The sequence below is a fragment of the Anabrus simplex genome, chromosome 4 (assembly GCF_040414725.1).
Source record: "Anabrus simplex isolate iqAnaSimp1 chromosome 4, ASM4041472v1, whole genome shotgun sequence".
In the NCBI taxonomy this organism is placed as follows: domain Eukaryota; kingdom Metazoa; phylum Arthropoda; class Insecta; order Orthoptera; family Tettigoniidae; genus Anabrus; species Anabrus simplex.
The window spans coordinates 129,096,569-129,118,078 of NC_090268.1; the positions used below are offsets into that span (position 1 = coordinate 129,096,569).

At 41.0% G+C, this 21,510-nt stretch overlaps 1 protein-coding gene across 2 annotated transcripts in view; it reads right to left on the reverse strand.

Moving 5' to 3' along the window:
- The window catches only part of LOC136871693 (SUN domain-containing ossification factor), a 338,199-nt gene that overhangs the window by 267,624 nt on the left and 49,065 nt on the right, over positions 1–21,510 (reverse strand). The window contains exon 3 of one of the 2 annotated variants that reach the window (XM_067145204.2): positions 19,970–20,112. In XM_067145204.2, coding sequence (XP_067001305.2) covers positions 19,970–20,112 — 143 coding nt within the window. Of the gene's footprint in view, positions 1–19,969; positions 20,113–21,510 lie in introns of those variants that run through there. The other variant, XM_067145207.2, reaches the window with a different exon arrangement.

Below are 21,510 nucleotides of genomic sequence, written 5' to 3' on the forward strand. Positions count from 1 at the left end.
AAAATATCTTCCATGAAGTGGTTTGCTCATCCGCATGCTCTATTTTTCTTTATTAGTAGAGATGTTTTCTTGGTTTATTGTTGTGAAGAAGCAGTGCTATAATTAGTTAAATAAATGCCATCCATACTGTTACGTGCTAATCCCGTGGTAGCCTCTTTCGGTACTTTCTGGAAGGGGATTGTGAGTCAGACGACCGGGGATCTCCCAGCCAGCCTGTGGGGCGAGGCCGACCTTTCCGTGTATTGTTCTCGTCGGCTGATTTACCTGTGAGTTTCTGAGAGATGCAACGAGAATGTTTCGTCATTAGCCTCGTCGCGAATATTGTGGTACATGTCATTCAAGCTATAAAAGGGAAGGCTAACCGTGGACAGTTTGTCAGTGTTGAACTCTATGGTGGGGTCAGTGTTAGAGTCACTGTGAAACTCAAGTGTTGGAGTCAATGTGAGATTCAAGTGTGTTGGGGTTCGGTGGCTGGGCTGAGGGCGACAAGATGTGTTGGCTATCGCTAGTGTCTCACCGAGGTCTGAACGAGGAGCTGTGGTTGTTGTGTCCGAGTGTCCAGCGGGCAGCTGGACTGAAGACGGCGTACGGAACGGAAGACTGTACTACCTGAGAGTACTGAGTGTTTATGTATTTCTGCGCACTGAGGACTGCCGTGAGTCGGAAAGAAGCTATCGTAAGTGTATTTGGATCTGTGTTAATAGTCGCTGTTGAATACTGCAGACCTGTTACTGTTTAGTTGTTCACTGCATGTGACTGAGAATCACTGGACTGTCTCTGGAGTCGAACCAAGGAACAATTATCGCTTGTTGCGTGGCGAGTAGCCCTGTGTTCAAACCTGTCCGAACGCAGTTGTGTGGGATGACTGGACTGTGAACGCAAGTGAAAGGCCTGTCACATAGGGTTAGAGCTTTCAGGTAAAGACTGTCCGGCCTCTAATGTCGGTTGTCTGTAGTGTGTTTTAGTATTAATTTTCTAATTTATATTGAGTTGCCTGTAGAGATAATTTGTTACTGCGTTGTAGTTGGAAAATATGAAAAGGAGTGTGATGGCCATCCATCTAGTGGATGACCACGCCTAATATTGCTTAACTCTGTGTTGATTTCTGTATGTGTGCGATGCAATATGTATATGTTATGTGCCCAATAAGATAATTGCATTCAGTCTCAGTCTGACAGCAATTACGAGTGTGTCGGCTGTGGTAGTCCTGATGGTCATCCATCCAGGAACTGACCACGCCCAATATTGCGTCTGGAAGTTTGCAATGGGTGTTTACCGACGTCGTATTAGCACTTACTTAGTGAACTGAGTGTTGACATTTAGTAAAAGTGTGCTGTGTTAGTGTGTACCTAGCATCGTTAATTAGCAGCATATATCGAGTGCACCGCCTCGTCTCCGATTACCAGTGCTTCATCGTATAGGTGTTAGCTTTGCTTTAGAAGGCTAAATTCAGTTAAGGAAGTGAGGACTGTAATTTGGTTGATCTTGTGTTCTTGGCTGGGCTTAGTCGGATTTTTGGTGGGGGGGGGGTACTGCTTAGGTTCTTCAGGGTCTTGGTTACGCAATCCACCGAGGGGGGCCTGAATTGACTGGATTTGGTTTTGAAGTAAGTTGAGAATAAGGAGTAGTAGGTTGTAGTTTGTTGGAGTGTTAGTGAGAGGGGTGGGGGTAGCAAGTACAGGTGGGGGTGAGATTGGCTGTTTGTGTGTGACTGGCTGTGATTGTGGGTATGTGTTTTTGTGATATTTCTGTTTTATTGCAGTCTTGAAGTATGGTCAACCAGGGAACGAAGCTGCGTGATTGCCGTGGCAATTTGCGCAGGTCGCTTGGTCACGTAGCACTTTACATTCGCGGTGGTGGTGAGGAGCACCACACCGGTTGTATATGGTCTTGTTTTTGCAACCGGTTGTATATGGTCTTGTTTTTGCAACTGGCGGCATGATGACTGAGTTTCAAACAGTTGTAGCAGAGTATGGTTAAAGAGGGATGAAGTGGGCGAGATTGAAGTTTGGCTTTGAATTATGGTGAGGGAAGAAGGGGTGATTTGGTACTGGTAGGCTGTTTTGGTTGACTTTGGTTTGAGGGTGTGTGTGCTGTGACTATGGTTTCTGCGGATGGAGTTCTGCTGTGAGAGACTTGTAAACAGACAGTAATTAGTAGGCGTGGCCGTTCATGGTTGAACAGAATTTTTGTGTGTGTGAGAGAGAGAGAGAGAGAGAGAGAGAGAGAGAGAGAGAGAGAGAGAGAGAGAGTATTGGGTCATCCTGAAATACATTAAGAGTAATAAAACAGACGCGTTTTATTCGTAACAATACCATCCATATACAGAAGGTCGTTCGTTTTATACCCGACCGATTGTGTAACGCTACTGCCACCCAGTGAGTGACTGTTGGAACTACGGATCTGTTCTGAGCAGTGAAGGTGTGCAAAATGTCGTTGGCGCGTGTCCTGAATTGGCACCGAAAATCAACCGTTAATGGAAACTCTTTCTTCCGCTCGTTTTTTGTATATGCATACGCATGGTGAAACTCACCTGACGGTGTCAAAAAGGACAGTCGCCGTAATGGATCATCCATATTGCTAGTGGCGATTACATCCATCACAGTAATAGAGAGAGAGATTTTTTTATAGTGGTTATGTGTTTGGTATTTTTATTCTACCATTAATAACAGAGATCTCATGGTTGGATTCACCTCCACCACTTGCAAGGCAAAGCACAACCTCATTCGAACTCTGATCTTCCCTATCGCGACCCATGCAGCAGAAACGTGGACGATTAAGATAGTAGATCACCGCAGGATTGATGCTCTAGAAATGTGGCGCTATAAGAGATTACTGCGAATACGATGGACCTTACTAATGAATCGATCCTACAACAGCTCGGCATTAGAATAAGACTGTCGACCCTTATCAACCAAAAACAACTCGGATATTTTGGTCATATTGCCAGAAGACAGGAGGCAATGGAAATACTTATCTTAGAGGGAAAAGTCGACTGCCTAAGACCTAGAGGACATGCACCGTTACGATGGATGGACCAGATGAAGAGCTTGACTAGGATGAGTTTACAGCAAGCAAGTCACCATGCCCAAAGCAGACTCGAAATGATTAGTTTCTTTCTTACTAGGCCGGAAGCTTCCACGAATCTCCTTAATGGAACACCAAAGACGGCAACAACGTTTGAGGTACATTTACTTTAAGGTATTTATCCTGAAGAAAATGAGCATGATTACTAATAGGCATGAAGAAAACAGATACCTCACTTGATCAGAAGTCGTGTGTCCCAACAGTATGGATTCGATCTCGGTTGAGGAAATTGATATTTGAAAAGAGACTGAACTTCTTACTACAACATGACATAATCGCAGAAATGTTACAGATTATTAGTGAAAAAATCTGCATCCACATGAAAAAATTAAATCAGATTTACTAGAATTACCAACCAGTAGGGTTCAGCTTTGCTGCATGAGAGCACCGCAATCGGATAACAAGGCTCGTACGAAACCATTTCTGACAATCTGCAACCTGGTAGTTAAGGATATATTATTATCATTACTAAAATCAATGCATACGATCTTTGCGAATTAAGGAATAGGAACGTGAGCCACATTCGTTCAAAAGGTACATGAAAAGAGGAAACGAACCAACGAAAGGAATCTACGGCGAACTGACAGCTTTTGAGTCAGTATAATTCACTCAGATTTATCGAGGATGTTGCTTGTTGCCTTAAGCGACCAAACATCGTGGTCATCGACCACTGCCACTTAAAATTATGGTACAGTACAATCCAGCTAACTCGACATTCCGTGTAATTAACAAAACTCAATGTAAAGTATCAATAACGGAGGTTCCCCTACCCAAGTAAATGATCAATTAAGATATTCATAATTAAGTCGGTTTTCAAGCTCAATGATGAATTAAGGAAATGCACACTCTCTCTCAGCCTCACTTAATTTAATGTTATGTACTTCTGCATTTATTTTGATATTTGATATCGGTGTTTGCCTGGTGAAAATAATTCAGCTCCCGTCTTGGAATTTGCTATTACTTGTCGGACTGAAGTGAAACCACGCTGTAACAATACACACACGCAAATATATGTACGTATGCCGTAAGCAATAAGAATACACAACGGCTAAGTCTGCAAACCGTACAGAAATCGTGACAAGACAAAGTTAGGTTAGGTTACGTTGATAACGAAATGTCCCATCTCAATTGAACTGATCTTTATGGAGGAGTTCTTGCAGACTTTTTATCTTCTTATAGTGTAAACTGCATTCTATACACACGGAATGGACGAAAAAACCCTGCATTATTAAAATGCTGTGTTCGTCATTTAATACGAACTACGCATTATTCGAACATGCCACAATATTCCACTTACCTGGCAATACCCAAACAGATTTATAATCTTACAGGTAAAAAGAACGCTATACTTACACCCGCAAATGTAACACTAGTGATTTTCATAATACGGCAGTGGCAATACGAAAATCTCGCAAGTCAGGAAGAAACCCATGACTATACAGAGTGCAAATACAGAGAAGAGAGATGTCAACACGGGTCCGGAAACGCGTACTTTTCGAAATATCAGACTCTGTGGTGGGCTATCTTGCATGTACTGACGTACTCCGGTCGTTACCTTACAAGAGGTGTTCAAAATACTCACTTCCTATCATACTACGGACATGCTCGATGTCGCATGGAGTTACGAACACACATCAATATGTCCGGTTTTGTACGTACCGTTTGAAAGAACCTTACAATGCCGCCGTGAAGTGTTGCATCATCCTCCAAAACATTTACGTACACCAAAGACTTTGAAAGACTGCTTAAACCCACACAAAGTCCAACGGGTTTAGATCAGGTGATCGTAGATGCCAAGAAGTACATACTTCCGGACTCACCTTCATATACACTATTTTCCTTCTCTGTATGTGAGGAATTCAACCCTGAAATTATGCCGTGTATGTATTAAGCACTTTGTATAGTGCCAACGTGCAAGATTAACAGCAACTGTTTCACACCAGGCAAATGCTGGGGCTCCTAGCCCTTTCCTGCCCCATCGTCGCCATAAGACCTATCTGTATCGCAGCGACGTAAAGCCAATTTTAAAAAAACTGTAAAACGTTGTATCGGCAAGTAGGGTCCCCAAACCGTGTGCTTAGTGACAATGAATCAAAGCCAACAGAACATAACTATAAATCATTGCCTTCAGTACTGACAGGGGAGAAAGAGTACGGTTGTACCATTAGTGTATATGCTTACACGGTAGGGAGTATAATGTTGAAGAGAGCACACATACTCAGTCCCCGAGTCAGAGGAATTAACTAATGAAAGTTAAAATCTCCATCTCCGAGATCCCATAGACCGTGCTTAGCAGCACGGTGACCATTCAACCATCGAGCTTGACTTTTGTCACACACATACGAAAACAAAGGTCCAATAATTCCTTGCGAAGCCTGCTTTTAATCTTTACAGGATCAGGTAATGCTTAACTTTAATTATCTGATTTCTCTTTTCTAGAAATTTAGCCATCCATTCAAACACTCTTGTCTAGTCCAATAGCCCTCGTTTTCGTCATAATCTAACCTGTCAAAAGCACATTATTATAAAAATAATTGTATACTTAATTATTAAGCCTGATATGAACTTTAAAAACATCAGGTCTCAGTGACTCCTACACTTCTTACATCAAAACTCGTTCCCATCAAGGGTAATTAATGGTGTATGATACTATAGAAGAGACAGAATTCAAGAAATAGGCCCACAGAGAAAAGAGAAAAGCGTTCACACAGTTGAAATTAAAGAGCCTCCCCCAACTCCAGCCAACTCATGCTGCCTAGGGCAATCAGACCGGCCGTTTATTATAGCCGTTGGCGAGGGTTACGGCTTGTGTAAGCTACAGCTTACAGCTGTGCGTTGTCGGTCGGTAAGAGAGATTTGAAAATCGCACTGGTTCTTCTTATTTCCAAGTACACGAACATACAGTACACAAAGAAATAATAAACTTCTTACAGCGATACGGAGAGTGATGGGCTGACATCATACGTAAGGGGGAAGGCCTAAGCAAATATCCGCAAAAATACGGACGTTAACGTACGTAAATTAAATGAAATGGCGTATGGCTTTTAGTACCGGGAGTGTCCGAGGACAAGTTCGGCTCGCCAGATGCATGTTTTTTGATTTGACTCCCGTAGGCGACCTGCACGTCGTGATGAGGATGAAATGATGTTGAAGACAACACATACGCCCAGCCCCCGTGCCAGCGAAATTAACCAATTGAGGTTAAAATTCGCGACCCTGCCAGGAATCGAACCCGGGACCCCTGTGACCAAAGGCCAGCACGCTAACAATTTAGCCATGGAGCCGGACTTACGTGATTCTTGCTTAAATGCAGTAGTCTCCAACCTGTATCTAAGGTTTATCTCTTCTACACAGTCCCCTCAAAATATTAGCAGTTTCACCTAACTCTATTGCCATTTAAAACTATTATTATTATTATTATTATTATTATTATTATTATTATTATTATTATTATTATCTTCCCTTTTCACCTAACATCGATAACCTGGAAATAATAAACAGCAAACAAAGTGTCTGATGAAATTCATATTCCCCGAAATTCATAACTATCAGTCGAACAACTTTTACCAGTGAAATAGGAAATATTTTCTGCCAGTGTCGTCAGAAGTTGTCTCGGTCTTCATTGTAACACCATGATTGCATACAAATGTCCTCAAGGCCACATTTCTTTGGTGAAAATCGAATAAGTTAAATGCGTAAGATATAGAAAAATAGATGAAGTAGGTTTTCTGTAACCAGTTGCACTGAAATTATTTTAATTATTTTGTGTTTGAAAGAGGTTTCAGCTCAGTTCCAGTAATCATCCATCACAATAAAATCAACGCAATGGACAATAAAGTAGTAGAACCAGGCTGCTCCTTCCACGAACTTCTGGAAGCGGAGAGATGAACTGAAAATGAAAATCCACAGCCTGTTCCCAGTCATTCGACCGGGTCAAGAATGGAATGAATGAATGAATGAATGAATGAATGAATGAATGAATGAATGAATGAATCCCCCATCCAGCGGCGAGGATAGGAATTGTGCCGGCTGCCGAAGCCTGTCGCACTCCACTGGGGCAATGATTAATGAATGACAGATAAAATTAAATGATACTGGAGAGTGTTGCTGGAATGAAAGATGACAGGGAAAACCGCAGTACCCAGAGAAAAACCTGTTCCACCTCTGCTTTGTCCAACACAAATCTTACATGGAGTGACCGTGATTTGAACCACGGATCCCAGCGGAGAGAGACCGGCGCGCTGCCGCCTGAGCCACGGAGGCTCTGAGATGAATTATTTTATTTAATAATCATGATGGAAAACTTAAGCCCGCCTGGTGGTCGTGATCGTTAAGGCGTCAAGTCTATATTGTCTGACACCGTGGTTAATCGGTTTGAGTCTCGTTGGACGAAAACATTTTCACCATCACAATGTTGGCCAGTATAGTAGGTGAAGTGGTGGTATACAATTTCTAAACACTAATGTAGACTGCATCCCAAAAGGCAGGATTTAATTTCAAACATTTCCGCAGTGCTCATATGGAGTGAGGGAATATGACGCTGTTGATTCGTCCGTCGCATGGGATATAGAGCCTTGAGCAGATCCCTTTGACCTATTCAACAGGAGGCTATGTGTAGAGCCCTGCGCGGATATACAAAATATTATCCGCATCCGCACTTTCTTCATTCGCACCCGCAACTGCATATGGTTATCCGCGGATACTGTAAATATTTAACTACAGTATATTACACCCAAGGTATTGAAACATATGTTAACATAATACAACAGGCCTCATACCTGGCACCAGAACCCCTGAAGTCACAGGATTGTGAGGGATTTTCTCTTGCGACAACTACCGACGTATTGTGACCTTCCTTCCATTAATTTCGAGTAGGAGCCAGTTAGTCATACGTCAGATTTACGGAATTTATGGTCTCAAGGCTCTTTATGTATCACTATTCTCCTATACCACTGTCAAGGATCGCCTAACCATAAGCAAAAATAATATACCTGAGTGAAAATCAATAAACTTCATTATTTAGAAATTATCAGTAAAATTATCCGCAGTGCCATACAACTTGCATCTGCTAAGACACTAACTTCGCGGATATCCGCGAATAAATCTGCAGATATCCGCATCCGTGCAGGGCTCTAGCTATGTGCTGGCACCGGGTTTCACGCTCTCCCTTCCTTCAATCATGTATCATGTCATTCATTTCATCGCATTAATACCTCTGATCAGGTTGACGTCAAGAAGGGGATCCGATCGCAAAAACTCGCCACTAATTTATCTCACTTCATATCCGACGCCGTAAAGAAACGGGACAGGGGTTGGACACAATCACACAGACACGAGGCTGGCGTACTTAAGCACCTCCAAATAACACTGGACTGAGTCGAAATTGAACCCGCCAACTTGGGCTCAGGAGACCAGCACTCACACCGTCGGAGTCACTCAGTCCAGCGACGAAGAATATACCAGTCTAGTCAGTATAGGGCTACTGTATTAGAGAAATGATCAAGTCAATTTTCCAAGTATTGATTTTTGAATTTTACTGCTTCTCTTCCAGTGCTCTATCTTGTAGTAATGGTAACTTTAAGAGAAATCCCCACAGATGATGTTTCTGAACCATTTCGGTTTAGAACTTTTTTACAAGATGCTTTACGTAGCACCGACAGAGATAGGTCTTATAGCGACGATGGGATAGGAGAGGGCTGGGAGTGGGAAGGAAGCGGCCGTGGCCTAACTTAAAGTACCGCCCAAGCATTTGCAGGTGTAAAAATGTAAAATCACGGAAAACTATCTTCAAGGCTGTCGACAGTGGGGTTCGAACCCACTCTCTCCCCAATGCAAGCTCACAGCTGCACGCCCCTAACCGCACGGCCAACTTTCGCGGTTTCTGAACTTAACATCTGCTTGACATGTATTCAATTTAGAATATGTGAACTAATACAGTAGCTGAAAAACTGTACACAAACTTAATAGGGCTTATCTCTCCCCACTGAAAGAAGCAATCCTCCACCTACTAAGTCACTCAAGTCATTCATGGTAAAGTCTCGCGTGATCCGGCCGAAACAATAGAACACTATATGGTTCAAGAGCACGGTAATTGAAACAAGGGCTACGTTTAAGACCGGCTTATATTCGGTCTATAAATCGCAAAATAGTACCAATCGTACAGGCGAGGAAAACCGGATAACTTGGATGTTGGTTTTATTGTTGGAATGTTATCCCGCAGGAATCCTTTATTTTTTTTTTTTTGCTAGCGGCTTTACGTCGCACCGACACAGATAGGTCTTATGGCGACGATGGGATAGGAAAGGCCTAGGAGTTGGAAGGAATCGGCCGTGGCCTTAATTAAGGTACAGCCCCAGCATTTGCCTGGTGTGAAAATGGGAAACCACGGAAAACCATCTTCAGGGCTGCCGATAGTGGGATTCGAACCTACTATCTCCCGGATGCAAGCTCACAGCCGCGCGCCTCTACGCGCACGGCCAACTCGCCCGGTAATCCTTTATTTAACGTGCCGCCGGAAGATACACGAAGTTACACCTTTTCAAACTACTCAAACAATGCCGACTCCAGCCGGGACTGAACAAACTATCTTAGGAATAGAAGGACAAGGGGGCGACATTTGGAGAATGAACACAACACAAAATTAAATTCCTGCTGCAGATAATTCATCTTTTGCTACCAATAAAGCCAACCGAATAAAAAGGTCTACAGAATAACCAACTAAATTGCCGCACTTTATGTGTCATAAACCAGGCAATTAGAAGATTAATGGTCGGAAATTGACATCAAAAATGAGAGTCGACATCCCACGAAGCTTGATAAGGATAACTTTATAGCACACTATAGCACGATTAATACTGTTATGTTTCTACGTGGCACGTGAAGTGTGTGTGTGTGTGTGTGTGAGCGAGAGAGAGAGACGGAAAATTGTCGACGCAAAACTGCCCATGATAATATTCTAAGACAGACCTCCAGCCCAAAAACATACCCACGTTAAAATAATACGCAGATAACAGAAGACAGATAATGTAGAAATATATCAATTCTTTATAAAAAGCGGAGTACTTACACTGTGCGGCCCATGTCCCGAAGCTGATCAAATTCCATCATAAGAACAGTTTCAAGTAACGCTGATACACCACCGAATTTATTCTACGGCGAGACAATACACGTGCTCACCGATTCACAACCAGCAACACATGTCACGTGAAAAGAATATCTCGAGTACAGCCCATTCCATTAGAGAGTTAATTAAGACAAATTTAAGATTGATAATCACAGAGGAACTACATAGCCAGTACGGAAACAAGAGTAAGCTGCTTCTTATTTGAGTACAGCCAGTATATAAATCACGAACTAACAGGAATCAAATCAATGTCCTCCGCACTACTTACAACCATGACCAGTCTATAATAATACGAAACCAGTGTTCTTTGGATTTATATGAACAAAAAAGGGTATATTGAATTAGGATACGATTAATCCACGAAGTTAGGAAAACTTACAAGACACGTATTTCTGATGAGAGCGAGCAATTTAAACGAGCCCCTCACCGTCTCCATCTACTCGCAGATTTTTGAACATTAAACATCCACTCCCTTCTCAACGCTGACTTGAATACAGCCAGCTGGTGTTCAGTGAATAGAAGGGAGACAAACCGTTAGTAGGGGATAGGATTCAAGCAACAAAATGAATTCGTAACGTAAAACATATACACAAATATGTATTATTTCTGGAGTTTTGTCGCGTGGGGGGGTTCAATTATAATTATCAGCAAATGATACAACACACAGAATGACTGATGAAACAGAATTTTTTTTCAAAAAATTTAAGCATTCCAGAGCACATTAGCACGATTACAATACGCACACAATAATAAATAAAAATTAAGCATATACTGCAAATATCGAGTGACGGTGGTGATTACTGTTTTAAGAGGAAGTACAATTAGACAACCATCCTCAAGACAGAGTGAAGCGAATAATGAATTAAATGAATAGTTTCATGCTTAATACAACATTCTGGCAACTGTATTTCTGTGAGGCAAAGAGCAATGAGCATAATGGAATATTAAGCTTGCTTGTGAATTACATAAATACATATTCGCGCAGCTGTGAGCTCGCATCCAGGAGACAGTGGGTTCGAACTCCACTGTCGGCAGCCCTGAAGATGGTTTTCCGTGGTTTCCCGTTTTCACACCAGGCAAATGTTGGGGCTACCTTAATTAAGGCCACGGCCGCTTCGTTCCCACCGTCACCATAAGACCTATCTGTGTCGGTGCAACGTAAGGCAAAAAACATTCCTTTTCTAATTTAGTTAGATATGGAAAATGAAATGTGATTATTATTATTATTATTATTAATTATTATTATTATTATTATTATTATTATTATTATTATTATTATTATTATTATTATTATTATTATTATTATTATTATTATTATTATTATTATTATTATTATTATGATTACGGAGTTATCCGTGGTAGTTAGAGGTGAAAGAAGGTGCAGGCGGGAATAGGTCTCAACTACAAAATTAAAGTTAATTTAAAACTTTAACAAAGGTTATATTTTCAAAACTTAACAATGATGACATAGAATTTGTAAACTTAACAAGTCAACAACAAGCCAAAATTAGATACAAAGAAATCACAAGATTTAGGGGGTTATTACAAGATCCGGGCTTCGAGCCCCAAAAATAATTTCTGAGCTCTCAGCTCACAATAACAAGATACCAAAGGGCAGAACACCCTTAATTACATGGAGCATTAGCTCCCAATTTTACATCTCAAGACTCTCTAAGGCACTATTACCACAACACTATAAAGAGCTGTCCCGCTCTCGATTTTACAAGCCTATCAAAGGCTACAACAAACTTCATTTCTATCTGCCCTTAAGGCTCACAAGGAAACAGGGGTAATTAATACCCAACCTACGGGGCCTTCGCATGAAGAAAACAAACAGGTTAAGAAAAATGGCCCAAAATATACAAAATGAATGGAGGCGATAGCTTGCACTCCTACACCAAGTTTTGTCAAAAAACCTATGTGGCGCTAGGCCGATGATACAGGGGCTAATCCCAATCTATGGAGGTGACTAGTCGGCAAATAAGTTTAAGACTTTAAGAAGGAAGAGAAAAACGGTTACGAAAACATAGTCACCTCAAATTCAAAATGAAGGGGAGTTCGAGAGGGAGAAGCACTCTCTATGCCCGCTTTACAGATTTGTAATTTGTAGATAGACAGAAAAGAATTTACATTTTAAAAGGGTAGGTTACATACTAAAGGTTTCGAACCCTCCCCGAGAGTTAAACTGCTGAGCTAGCAAGAAATGAAGATGTTAACAGGCCATTACCTTGTAGATGAACTGCTGCTTGGAGAAAAAGGCGCTTCCCGTCCCCTGCTACATATCCACACACTAAGAAAGATGTTACTGAAGTGGCACCGAGACAAGAAAATCAGCAGTTTTTATACCCTCGTGGAGAATTCGAGACCTTTCAAGAATGAGTGACCCCCCCCCCCCCCATTTTATTGGGTCGCTAAAAGTTACACATCAAGACACTATTGGTCAGAAATTAATTACAAAAATTAGTTATTGGTTAAATTCAAAACAGGCGGAAAGAAGGATAACTGTTGCCAACCCCCAAACCACAGAACAAAATTTAGTAAAACCAAAACTTATGAATGCTAAATTTCTTCAAGAAAGTTCATTCCTTTACACCAGAGTGCGTTATCAAAGTTTTGGTAGACACATCTGCTAGAGAATGTCCAAATTTCTTGATACGGAGCAAACAAACACAAATCAGAATAGACACAGTTCAGAACACCTCAAAATTACCAAATTTACAGTAGTGACATCTTCCGAAAAACCGTTGAGTTAATTCAGTTTGTTAAAGTTCAGGCTTTCTCCTGTAGAGGAGTTTCCACTGGCGCAATATTTGAATTAGCGGCGTGGAGGTGTACCACCCGGTACAATTATTATTATTATTATTATTATTATTATTATTATTATTATTATTATTATTATTATTATTATTATTATTTGCTAGTTGCCTTACGTCGCAGCGACACAGATAGGTCTTATGGCGACGATGGGACAGGAAAAGGCTAGGAGTGGGAAGGAAGCGGCCGTGGCCTTAATTAAGGTACAGCCCCAGCATTTGCCTGGAGTGAAAATGGGAAATCACGGAAAACCATTTTCAGGGCTGCCGACAGTGGGGTTCGAAACCTATCCCCCGAATACTGGATACTGGCCGCACTTGCAATTACCATTAAAGAACTGTATAGCTTGTGCACGATTGCTGTGGGACGTGTCATTCCTAATAATATGAATGATTATACCATCTATCCCGTTCCTCTGCTGGTCGAGTATGGAGTGAGGAGAATCTACATTGCGTTTTTAACGACCAGATGCCCTTCCTGACGTCAACCTCATCAGAGGAGTTAATGCGATGAAATGAATTACGTGATATATGATAGCAGGGAACTTAACCCCATCCGACGGACGAATCACCATCAACAGCGTCATATGCTCTCACTCGATATGAACACCGCGGAGAGATTTGGAATTGAATCCAGGCTTTTGGCATGCAATCTAGTGATTAGAAATTGTATACCACTACTTCTCCTACCCTGCCGTCCCACATTCAAATGGGGAACATTTTTTCGACCAACGGGACTCGAACCGGCTAACCATGGTGGCAGACCATAAACACTTGACGCATTAATGATCGTGGCCACCAAGAGGGCTGCAATATGAGTGTAAAGAAATACATGACCTGAAATGAATTTGATGTAAGGAATTTATTAATTCCCAGTGAGGATGTCGAACATTGTCGCAGTTAAATGAGAATTCCGGCAACGTCTGAAACTTTACTCAAGTCGCACATAGTTCAGTGACTATGTTTGAACCTGTCACTCAGAGGACTTGTGGTTTAAATTCCAGCGAGTTGGTTGCACAGTGCGGGTTGTGTGACTGTGGGCTTGCATTCAGCAGAATGACTTCGAACCCCATCATCGGCAGCTCTGAAGATGGCTTAACTGTTATTTACCCATTCTCACAAAAGGGAAGTGTTGAGGTTGGAATTAAGGCTACAATCATTTCCAATCTAGCCTTTTCCCATTCCGCAGTCGCCGAAAAATTGAGTGTCGGCGCGGCGTTAAGAAAAAACAAAGCCTAAAATCTTCTCGTGAACAGTAAATGTCGTGGAAGTTGCCACGCTAGGATGACTAAAGCTATGGAAATTCAATAATAATAATAATAATAATAATAATAATAATAATAATAATAATAATAATAATAATAATAATAATAACATGTGGCCTCCGGAGAGGCCTGGTCCAGGTCTTTCGAGTTGAAGAGGATCGGGAGATATCTGAAGTTGAAGATTGCATAAACACCCAGTCTCAGAGTCAGTGGAAATAACTAATCAAGTTTACAATCTCCAACCCGGCTGGAATAGAACCCGGGACCCTTCGGACCAAAGGTCAGCATGCTAACCAGTTAGGCACGAAACCGGGCAATAATAATAATAATAATAATAATAATAATAATAATAATAATAATAATATAGCCAGTAGGTTTCGAACCCCACTGTCGGCAGCCCTGAAAATGGTTTTCTGTGGTTTCCCATTTTCACTCCAGGCAAATGCTGGGGCTGTACCTTAATTAAGGCCACGGCCGCTTCCTTCCCACTCCTAGCCCTTTCCTGTACCATCGTCGCCATAAGACCTATCTGTGTCGCTTAATTAAGGCCACGGCCGCTTCCTTCCCACTCCTAGCCCTTTCCTGTTCCATCGTCGCTAAAAGATCTATCTGTGTCGGTGCAACGTAAAGCAACTAGAATAAAATGGTAATTGCATATTTTCACTCAGTCTAATATCACTCATTCACATCTTTGATAGCCTGTCCCTTTCCTTCAATTACAAACTTATTCTTTGAGGGGTCAAACCTCTACCTAGGCAGTTAATCCCTTTTGTTTGTCCATTCAAATAACAATCGCCATCACCTTATGTATGCTTATAAATAGCACAAACACTGATAACGTGGCAAACATAGGGAAGTGTTTTGACAGAGTTTTATTTAAATTCCTAACAGAAATGTTGACAACCAATGTAAGGACGTGGCGATCACCATTAAAAGTGCAATATCTGTATGTTCTTATCTCTATTGCCATTGTCGTGTAACAACTTCTTAATGCACATGGATATTGAGGTCAGTTTAGAGAAAACATACTTGGGTATGTTTGTGGCAACTTGTCAGATGAGCTTTACAACACACTGACAAATCAGTATGGAAGATTCGTAAAGACCTTCCTTACAGATCACAAGGAATTACCGAGAGAAACAGATGGTATAAACACCGAACTATACAGGCTAGGCATTCTCAAGATTTTGATATACCCTGTGTTAAACTTCCAAGTCAAGTTAAACACCATTTCTCAATTGCTAACAAAACTACTATATATTGGACGATTTTCCGTACGACAGATTTAAATATTTAAAGAAATACAATATGTGGTCAAAAGTCTCCGGTCATTCCTTGCTGTTGATTCAAAAGACGCCAGCCATGTAACTAATATTGTGTAGGACCTCCTTTGGCTGCTATTATAGCGTTTAATCTTCGCGGAAGGCTTTCCACTAAGTTCGGATTCACTGAAAGTGGAATTTGGTTCCATTCTTCCTCAAGCATCATGAATAGTTGCTGCCAGGTTAGATGGAAAATTGACTGGCACGCAATCGACGCTCTAGTTAATCCCAAGGATGTTCGAAGGGATTCAAGTCGGGGTTTTGAGCAGGCCAGTCCCGCACATCCACCTGATTTTCTTCGAACCACGATACAATGGCCCTTGACTAGTGGACAGGAGCATTGTCGTGCCGATACAAAAAAGTTCTTATTTCAAACTGCTGCTACATTGCGGAAAGCATGCTATTGTCTAAAATGTTTTCATAAAAACTTGCATTCATTGTGCTATCGACCAGAACTTATGGTCCGAGACAAAACCAGAAAAAAAAATTACCATCTCATCACCACCTCCGAATGTCACTGTTGCCACAACTCACGCGGGTATACAGGGTGTATAAAAATATACCGACAAAAATAAGAATCAAGGATGCTATTCGTCTTATGTTAAAAACGATGGTGCAATCGGATTGACGGATTTTTTCTTTCCGAGAAAATGGGGTAACGTTTTATTACGGGCGCGCGATTCAAATTGACGAACCCGCCGTATTTGCTATGCCAGAGCACAAGCTGCTGCCGTGCATCAGGGAAGAAAAGTGGAGGGAGGGAGGGAAAGTGAGGTGTATGAGGGAGACAGAGATAATGCTCCACGCGTATGCAGAGGTTTCCCCGTTCGACTCTCACAGAATTGTCCTAGTCTTTCACAGGCAATATTCACAGTAACTGCATACACAGTACAAGAACACACTGTAATTAAGACACACTTGTCAGTCAAGGAATGCACCAGATCGTTTCGCTTCTCGCCTGTTGGTCGCAGTAACGTTCTTTATTATTTAACATGCTCGAAGACGCAACGCTGCCGCTCCACGATTGTGTATTTCTTCACTCACAACATTGTAAATGGAATGAAATACTGAACGAAGGAAACAATACGCCCAATGGTTTGATTACAATAATCAATAGTAAATTTGTGCAGAACAAACTGTACACTACCTACTGGGGCTGGGAAGCGACTATGCAGAACGAACAAGAAACGTTTGCATACGCACCGAGCATTACCTCTGTCTCCCACTTCCCCTCCCTTCCCTTCCATACCCTCCTCCAATGTACAGCAACAGGCTGGATCTCTGGCATAGCAAATACGGTAAGTTCGTCAATTTGAATCGCGCGCCCGGAAGTAATAACGTAACCTGTCTCTCGAAAAAAAAAAAAAAAAACACCTCCGCCAATCCGACTGCACCATCATTCTTAACATAACACGAAGAGCAACCGAGATTTTTTTGTCCGTATAGTTCCCATACACCATGTATGCCATCCGCCAGGCAACCGCCGGGTCCACACATGCCCACCTGAGTGCTACAACATAAATTGTGACTCATTACTCCATAAAACCTAACACACCTGCACAATATGATAACGGCGTTGTTTGCTCCCTCTAAACGATATCGCGCATGTGATCAGCGGCTTCAGAGCACCAGTACGACCGTGAAAACTGAGTTCTATCACCTTTTGACGGATCGTTCTGTCACTGACCTCTATCCCTGACCTGCAACGTAAATCCTCTACAATACCTGACAATGATGTCTGACGGCTGGTTCGTACAGCACGATTTAAAGTTCGGCGGTCCCTATCAGTTACCCGAGCGACAATTACGTTCAATGCTTCCTCAACGTCTCCACAAAAACATCGCTAACAGCGGGCCTGTGCGTACGTAACTCCCACGAAATCACTAACGAATCCCCGAACTTGTGGGCCCCTACAATCATGACCCGTTCGAACTCAATTTTTTTGTTGAATCATTCTGAGAGAAAACACGTCTATGATGTTGGCGCACTGTGCCTCCACTTACATATGCTCGAATACATAGATGGGCGTCACACAGAGCGCGGTCGGTGAGTTGTCCGGACACTTTTGGTTTCATAGTGCATGAGCAGAAATTAACTCTGCAGATTAAGATTCTTCAGTATTGGTAGAAATCTACGAGAAAATGTGTATTAACGTTCGTTAGTTTTGTTAGTGATTTTTAAAAGGTTAATTTACGACAGCCTAAGGCGGCCGTGGTTCGACTTCCAACAAATACACCCGGGTGTTTTGAAATGAAATGTAACGTATAGAATGCGGTTCGAATTCCACGTAGAAACAGATCTCGTGTCTATGATAACAGAATCAACACTCATGTAAAACCACGGTTCAAGCTGCTTCTAATTTACTGAAGTATTACAAGTGATCACACATCTCTTAATGCGTGTGAACACGCCCGTGAAAGCACCGGGAAGCGTACGTACTTGTTAACAACGCCTTAAATCGTGATCAGTGTTGAGAGACATCAGAGCCAGGAGCCCTGTTCTGAAAAGGGCTCTTTAACGGGGTAGTACATCTACATTCCGAGATTTCTCGCAGTTAAGCGCTATTAATGCAGGCCTTCTATGGCGATATTCAATACCTTGGTTTTGAACATAGTAGCACAGGTACGTCTAATCAAACCAAAATCATGATTTAATATCTGTAGCTAACACGCACGTTAACACACTTCACTAACGAGGAACAGTCATAAACTTGTCCTCTTCGATTTTGACGAAAGGTGATGTGCATATTTCAGGAGATTACTGAACCTTGAAATTGAAGCTATCGTCCAGATTTAACGCCCGTAAAAATCATTAACATGAAGCTTTGAATGTAGGCTCTTAACAGCCGGTACTCCGCTACTGGTGAGTGTGATGCTGTGCAACGAGGCAAGGGCCACTACAAGCAAAAAAAACAACCTGGCAGCACCTCTTCTTTAAATAAAATAATTATAGAATTATTACTTGGACATTGTGCGTGATTTGGCAGGTAAAAAGGACACGTGCGATAAATAATTGTCCTATTTGATCGAATAACTTATCCTTCCTTCAATATTTAATTTTAAGAATTTTGTATTAATCGATACTTATTACGGGGATCAAATCCTGCTATCTTTGGAAATTGAAGGGTAACGACTAACATATTACGTTGTCGCGATATGCGACACCATCTTTGACATTTGAGATACGCACTGTACATCATCATCATCCTCATCATCATCATCTTCATCTTGTGGCATTTGCTTGTACACGGATTCATTTCCGTTAATCACTTTGCTAAAGGATATTGATTTGGCACTTTGTACGTTTACTCAGATATGGTATATCTAACAGGCAAGTGCGAAACATTAATAGACAGCTCTTACTCACCTGTTGTATGTTTGAAGGCACGCTGATTTGCATTTAGAGCATGAAGTGTCCCTCAGGTCAAGACATACTCTCCCGGGTTAAAAAAAATACCTCAACTTCACAAACTTATCCATCTCCGAAGCGTATTGGAACACGTGTCTAAACCTCAGCTCGGACATATTTATCTACGTACAACTTATTGTAATAGAGTATTACGTTCAGCAGCCCCGAACATCGCCAGCAACGATAATGTGCCAAATGAACACGATGTCTGAATTCTGACTGAAAATATGGCTTACACTTCGGTGTCAGATCTGGTGCGGCTGAAGTTTACAGATGGGAATGATGCGACTGTAGGTGGTGAGAAGGATTCTATTCGAATGCTCCTGTTGAAACACGTCCCAAACACGGGACGTGGATGATAGAGGTGATAAAAACATTACCTGGATGACAGTGATTACTTGCGCATTTCGTCACTTGGGAGACCTGAGCACAGTAGCATTTTCCTGACTCGAGCACAGTTACAATGGTAAACTCAAAATGATCTTTTTTTTCCATGCATATACTGTATTCAGCAACAAAACAAAAAGTAGCCATACATTCACGTAAGGCAGTAAATGTCTGGTTTCCTGTGTATAATGGACAGGCAATGTCAACAATGAAAATGAAGCAATAAAATTAAATAAGCTATTTTTTAAAAAATGTTGCACATCCCAAGCGAAACAAAAAAAGTTTAACAGATATTTCAAGAAAATATTAATTTATGGGGCAGAGTTTTCTAAACAATTCACAAAGTAATATACTGCACATTAAGAATGACTTTAGGTTACTCTGGAGTCGTATCAAACAGTTAATATGCAACTTATAAGAAACGAGTGTCCACTGCATTCAATGTTTCCATATAACATCCAGTAACAAACTTTAATTATAGTGGATTCCTGAAAATCCGCACATGTAAGAAGCGATAAACACAAAAATAATATAATATAAAAAAACGTAAGATAAATTACTTACTTATCGGTGACATCGGCCTGAGGAAGAGATGGAGCGCCATTGAAGATTTCGTCCTTATTAACGGCTGATTTAACATTTGCCTTTGAGGGAGCCACTGATGCATCGCCGAAGCTTGATATAATTTCGGCAACTTCTTCTCGTTTCTGCAAAACAAAAATTCATATGTTACCTAATTCAATAGTCATAAAATGATTTATTTAGATACATTGAAAGGAATTGTAACTGCTTTATTGACATTTGGTCTTACGAGATCTAACTAACAACGCTAGCAGTCCATGATAATGTTAGACAAATTACAGTATATGGGATACTTTTTGAGAAGAGAAATACAGTACATTTTACGCTTAACAAAGAAGGGACGCCAGAAGCGTTAACTATTAGATATAAGACCAGAAACAATTTAAAAAAATCAAAAGACGGTTATGCCTTTCAGTTTAAGCACTGCAACCACTACTAACGACCTACGCTTCTCCGTTATCCTTAAGTTCGCAGGCATCATCTCTGAAGTTGAAGTATCTAGCCTTCCCTTACCAGGTCTATCCCTCGATATCTTACTTGTTAATTCGAACAGTATTAGTGTGTTGATTCCTGATTTGATTACTTTTTCATTTCGGCTTCACTTCTAAAATTGTAGTAACAATGTACATCCGAAATAAAGGGGGCGGAGCCACTTCGGTTGACGCATGTTTTCGGATGACACATGTTACATACTTTCGGAAGTTAAATGCATAAACTTTGTTAAGCAAAGGTGCATACTGTATATTAACATTAAAATGTTTACATAATGTCACTCATTCTATAAAATCACTGACTTTCTTCTGAATTGGTGCAGCTATGTCGCGCCACCGTTTAATCAACAATACATCAGCTGGTGTAGGTTCATCGCTTTGTTCAACATAGCGCAAAGCAATCTGAAAAAATTAAACGTTTTTGTTTCTACTGAAATGAATACGGTATACAGTAATGTTATTACAGTACTGTAATTAAAACGTGTGGTACTGTATTTTAATAAAAATTTGAAATCAGTCTTACCTCCAATGCATTAAATCCATCGTCTAATGTAACTCGATTCTCAGAACTGCTAATGTCAAGGTCGGAGTCGTCTGCATAATAATAATAATAATGATAATGATAATAATAATAATAATAATAATAATAATAATAATAATAATAATAATAATAATAATAATTGTTGCTTGTTCAAGAAAAAATGTATCACAGAACGAACTAGAGGGTAAGAAACCGTTTCGTTTTATGCTACACGTGCATTCTGGCATAAGTCATAATATAAAAATGGTGTTCACCTAGTAGCTCTCAGCACCTATTGCAAGAGTTACTAATATCGACAGCAAAGGACGAGAGGGTAAAAACAAAATATTAAAATACAATTTTGCCAGAGCATTTCGGTTCAGCAGGGTTTCGGTTAAGCGGGATTCTACTGTAATTGTGTTAAATCTACTACTTGTTGACAGTTTTCGGAGACGCCGATGTGCCAGAATTTTGTCCCGCAGGAGTTATTTTACGTGGCAGTAAATCTACAG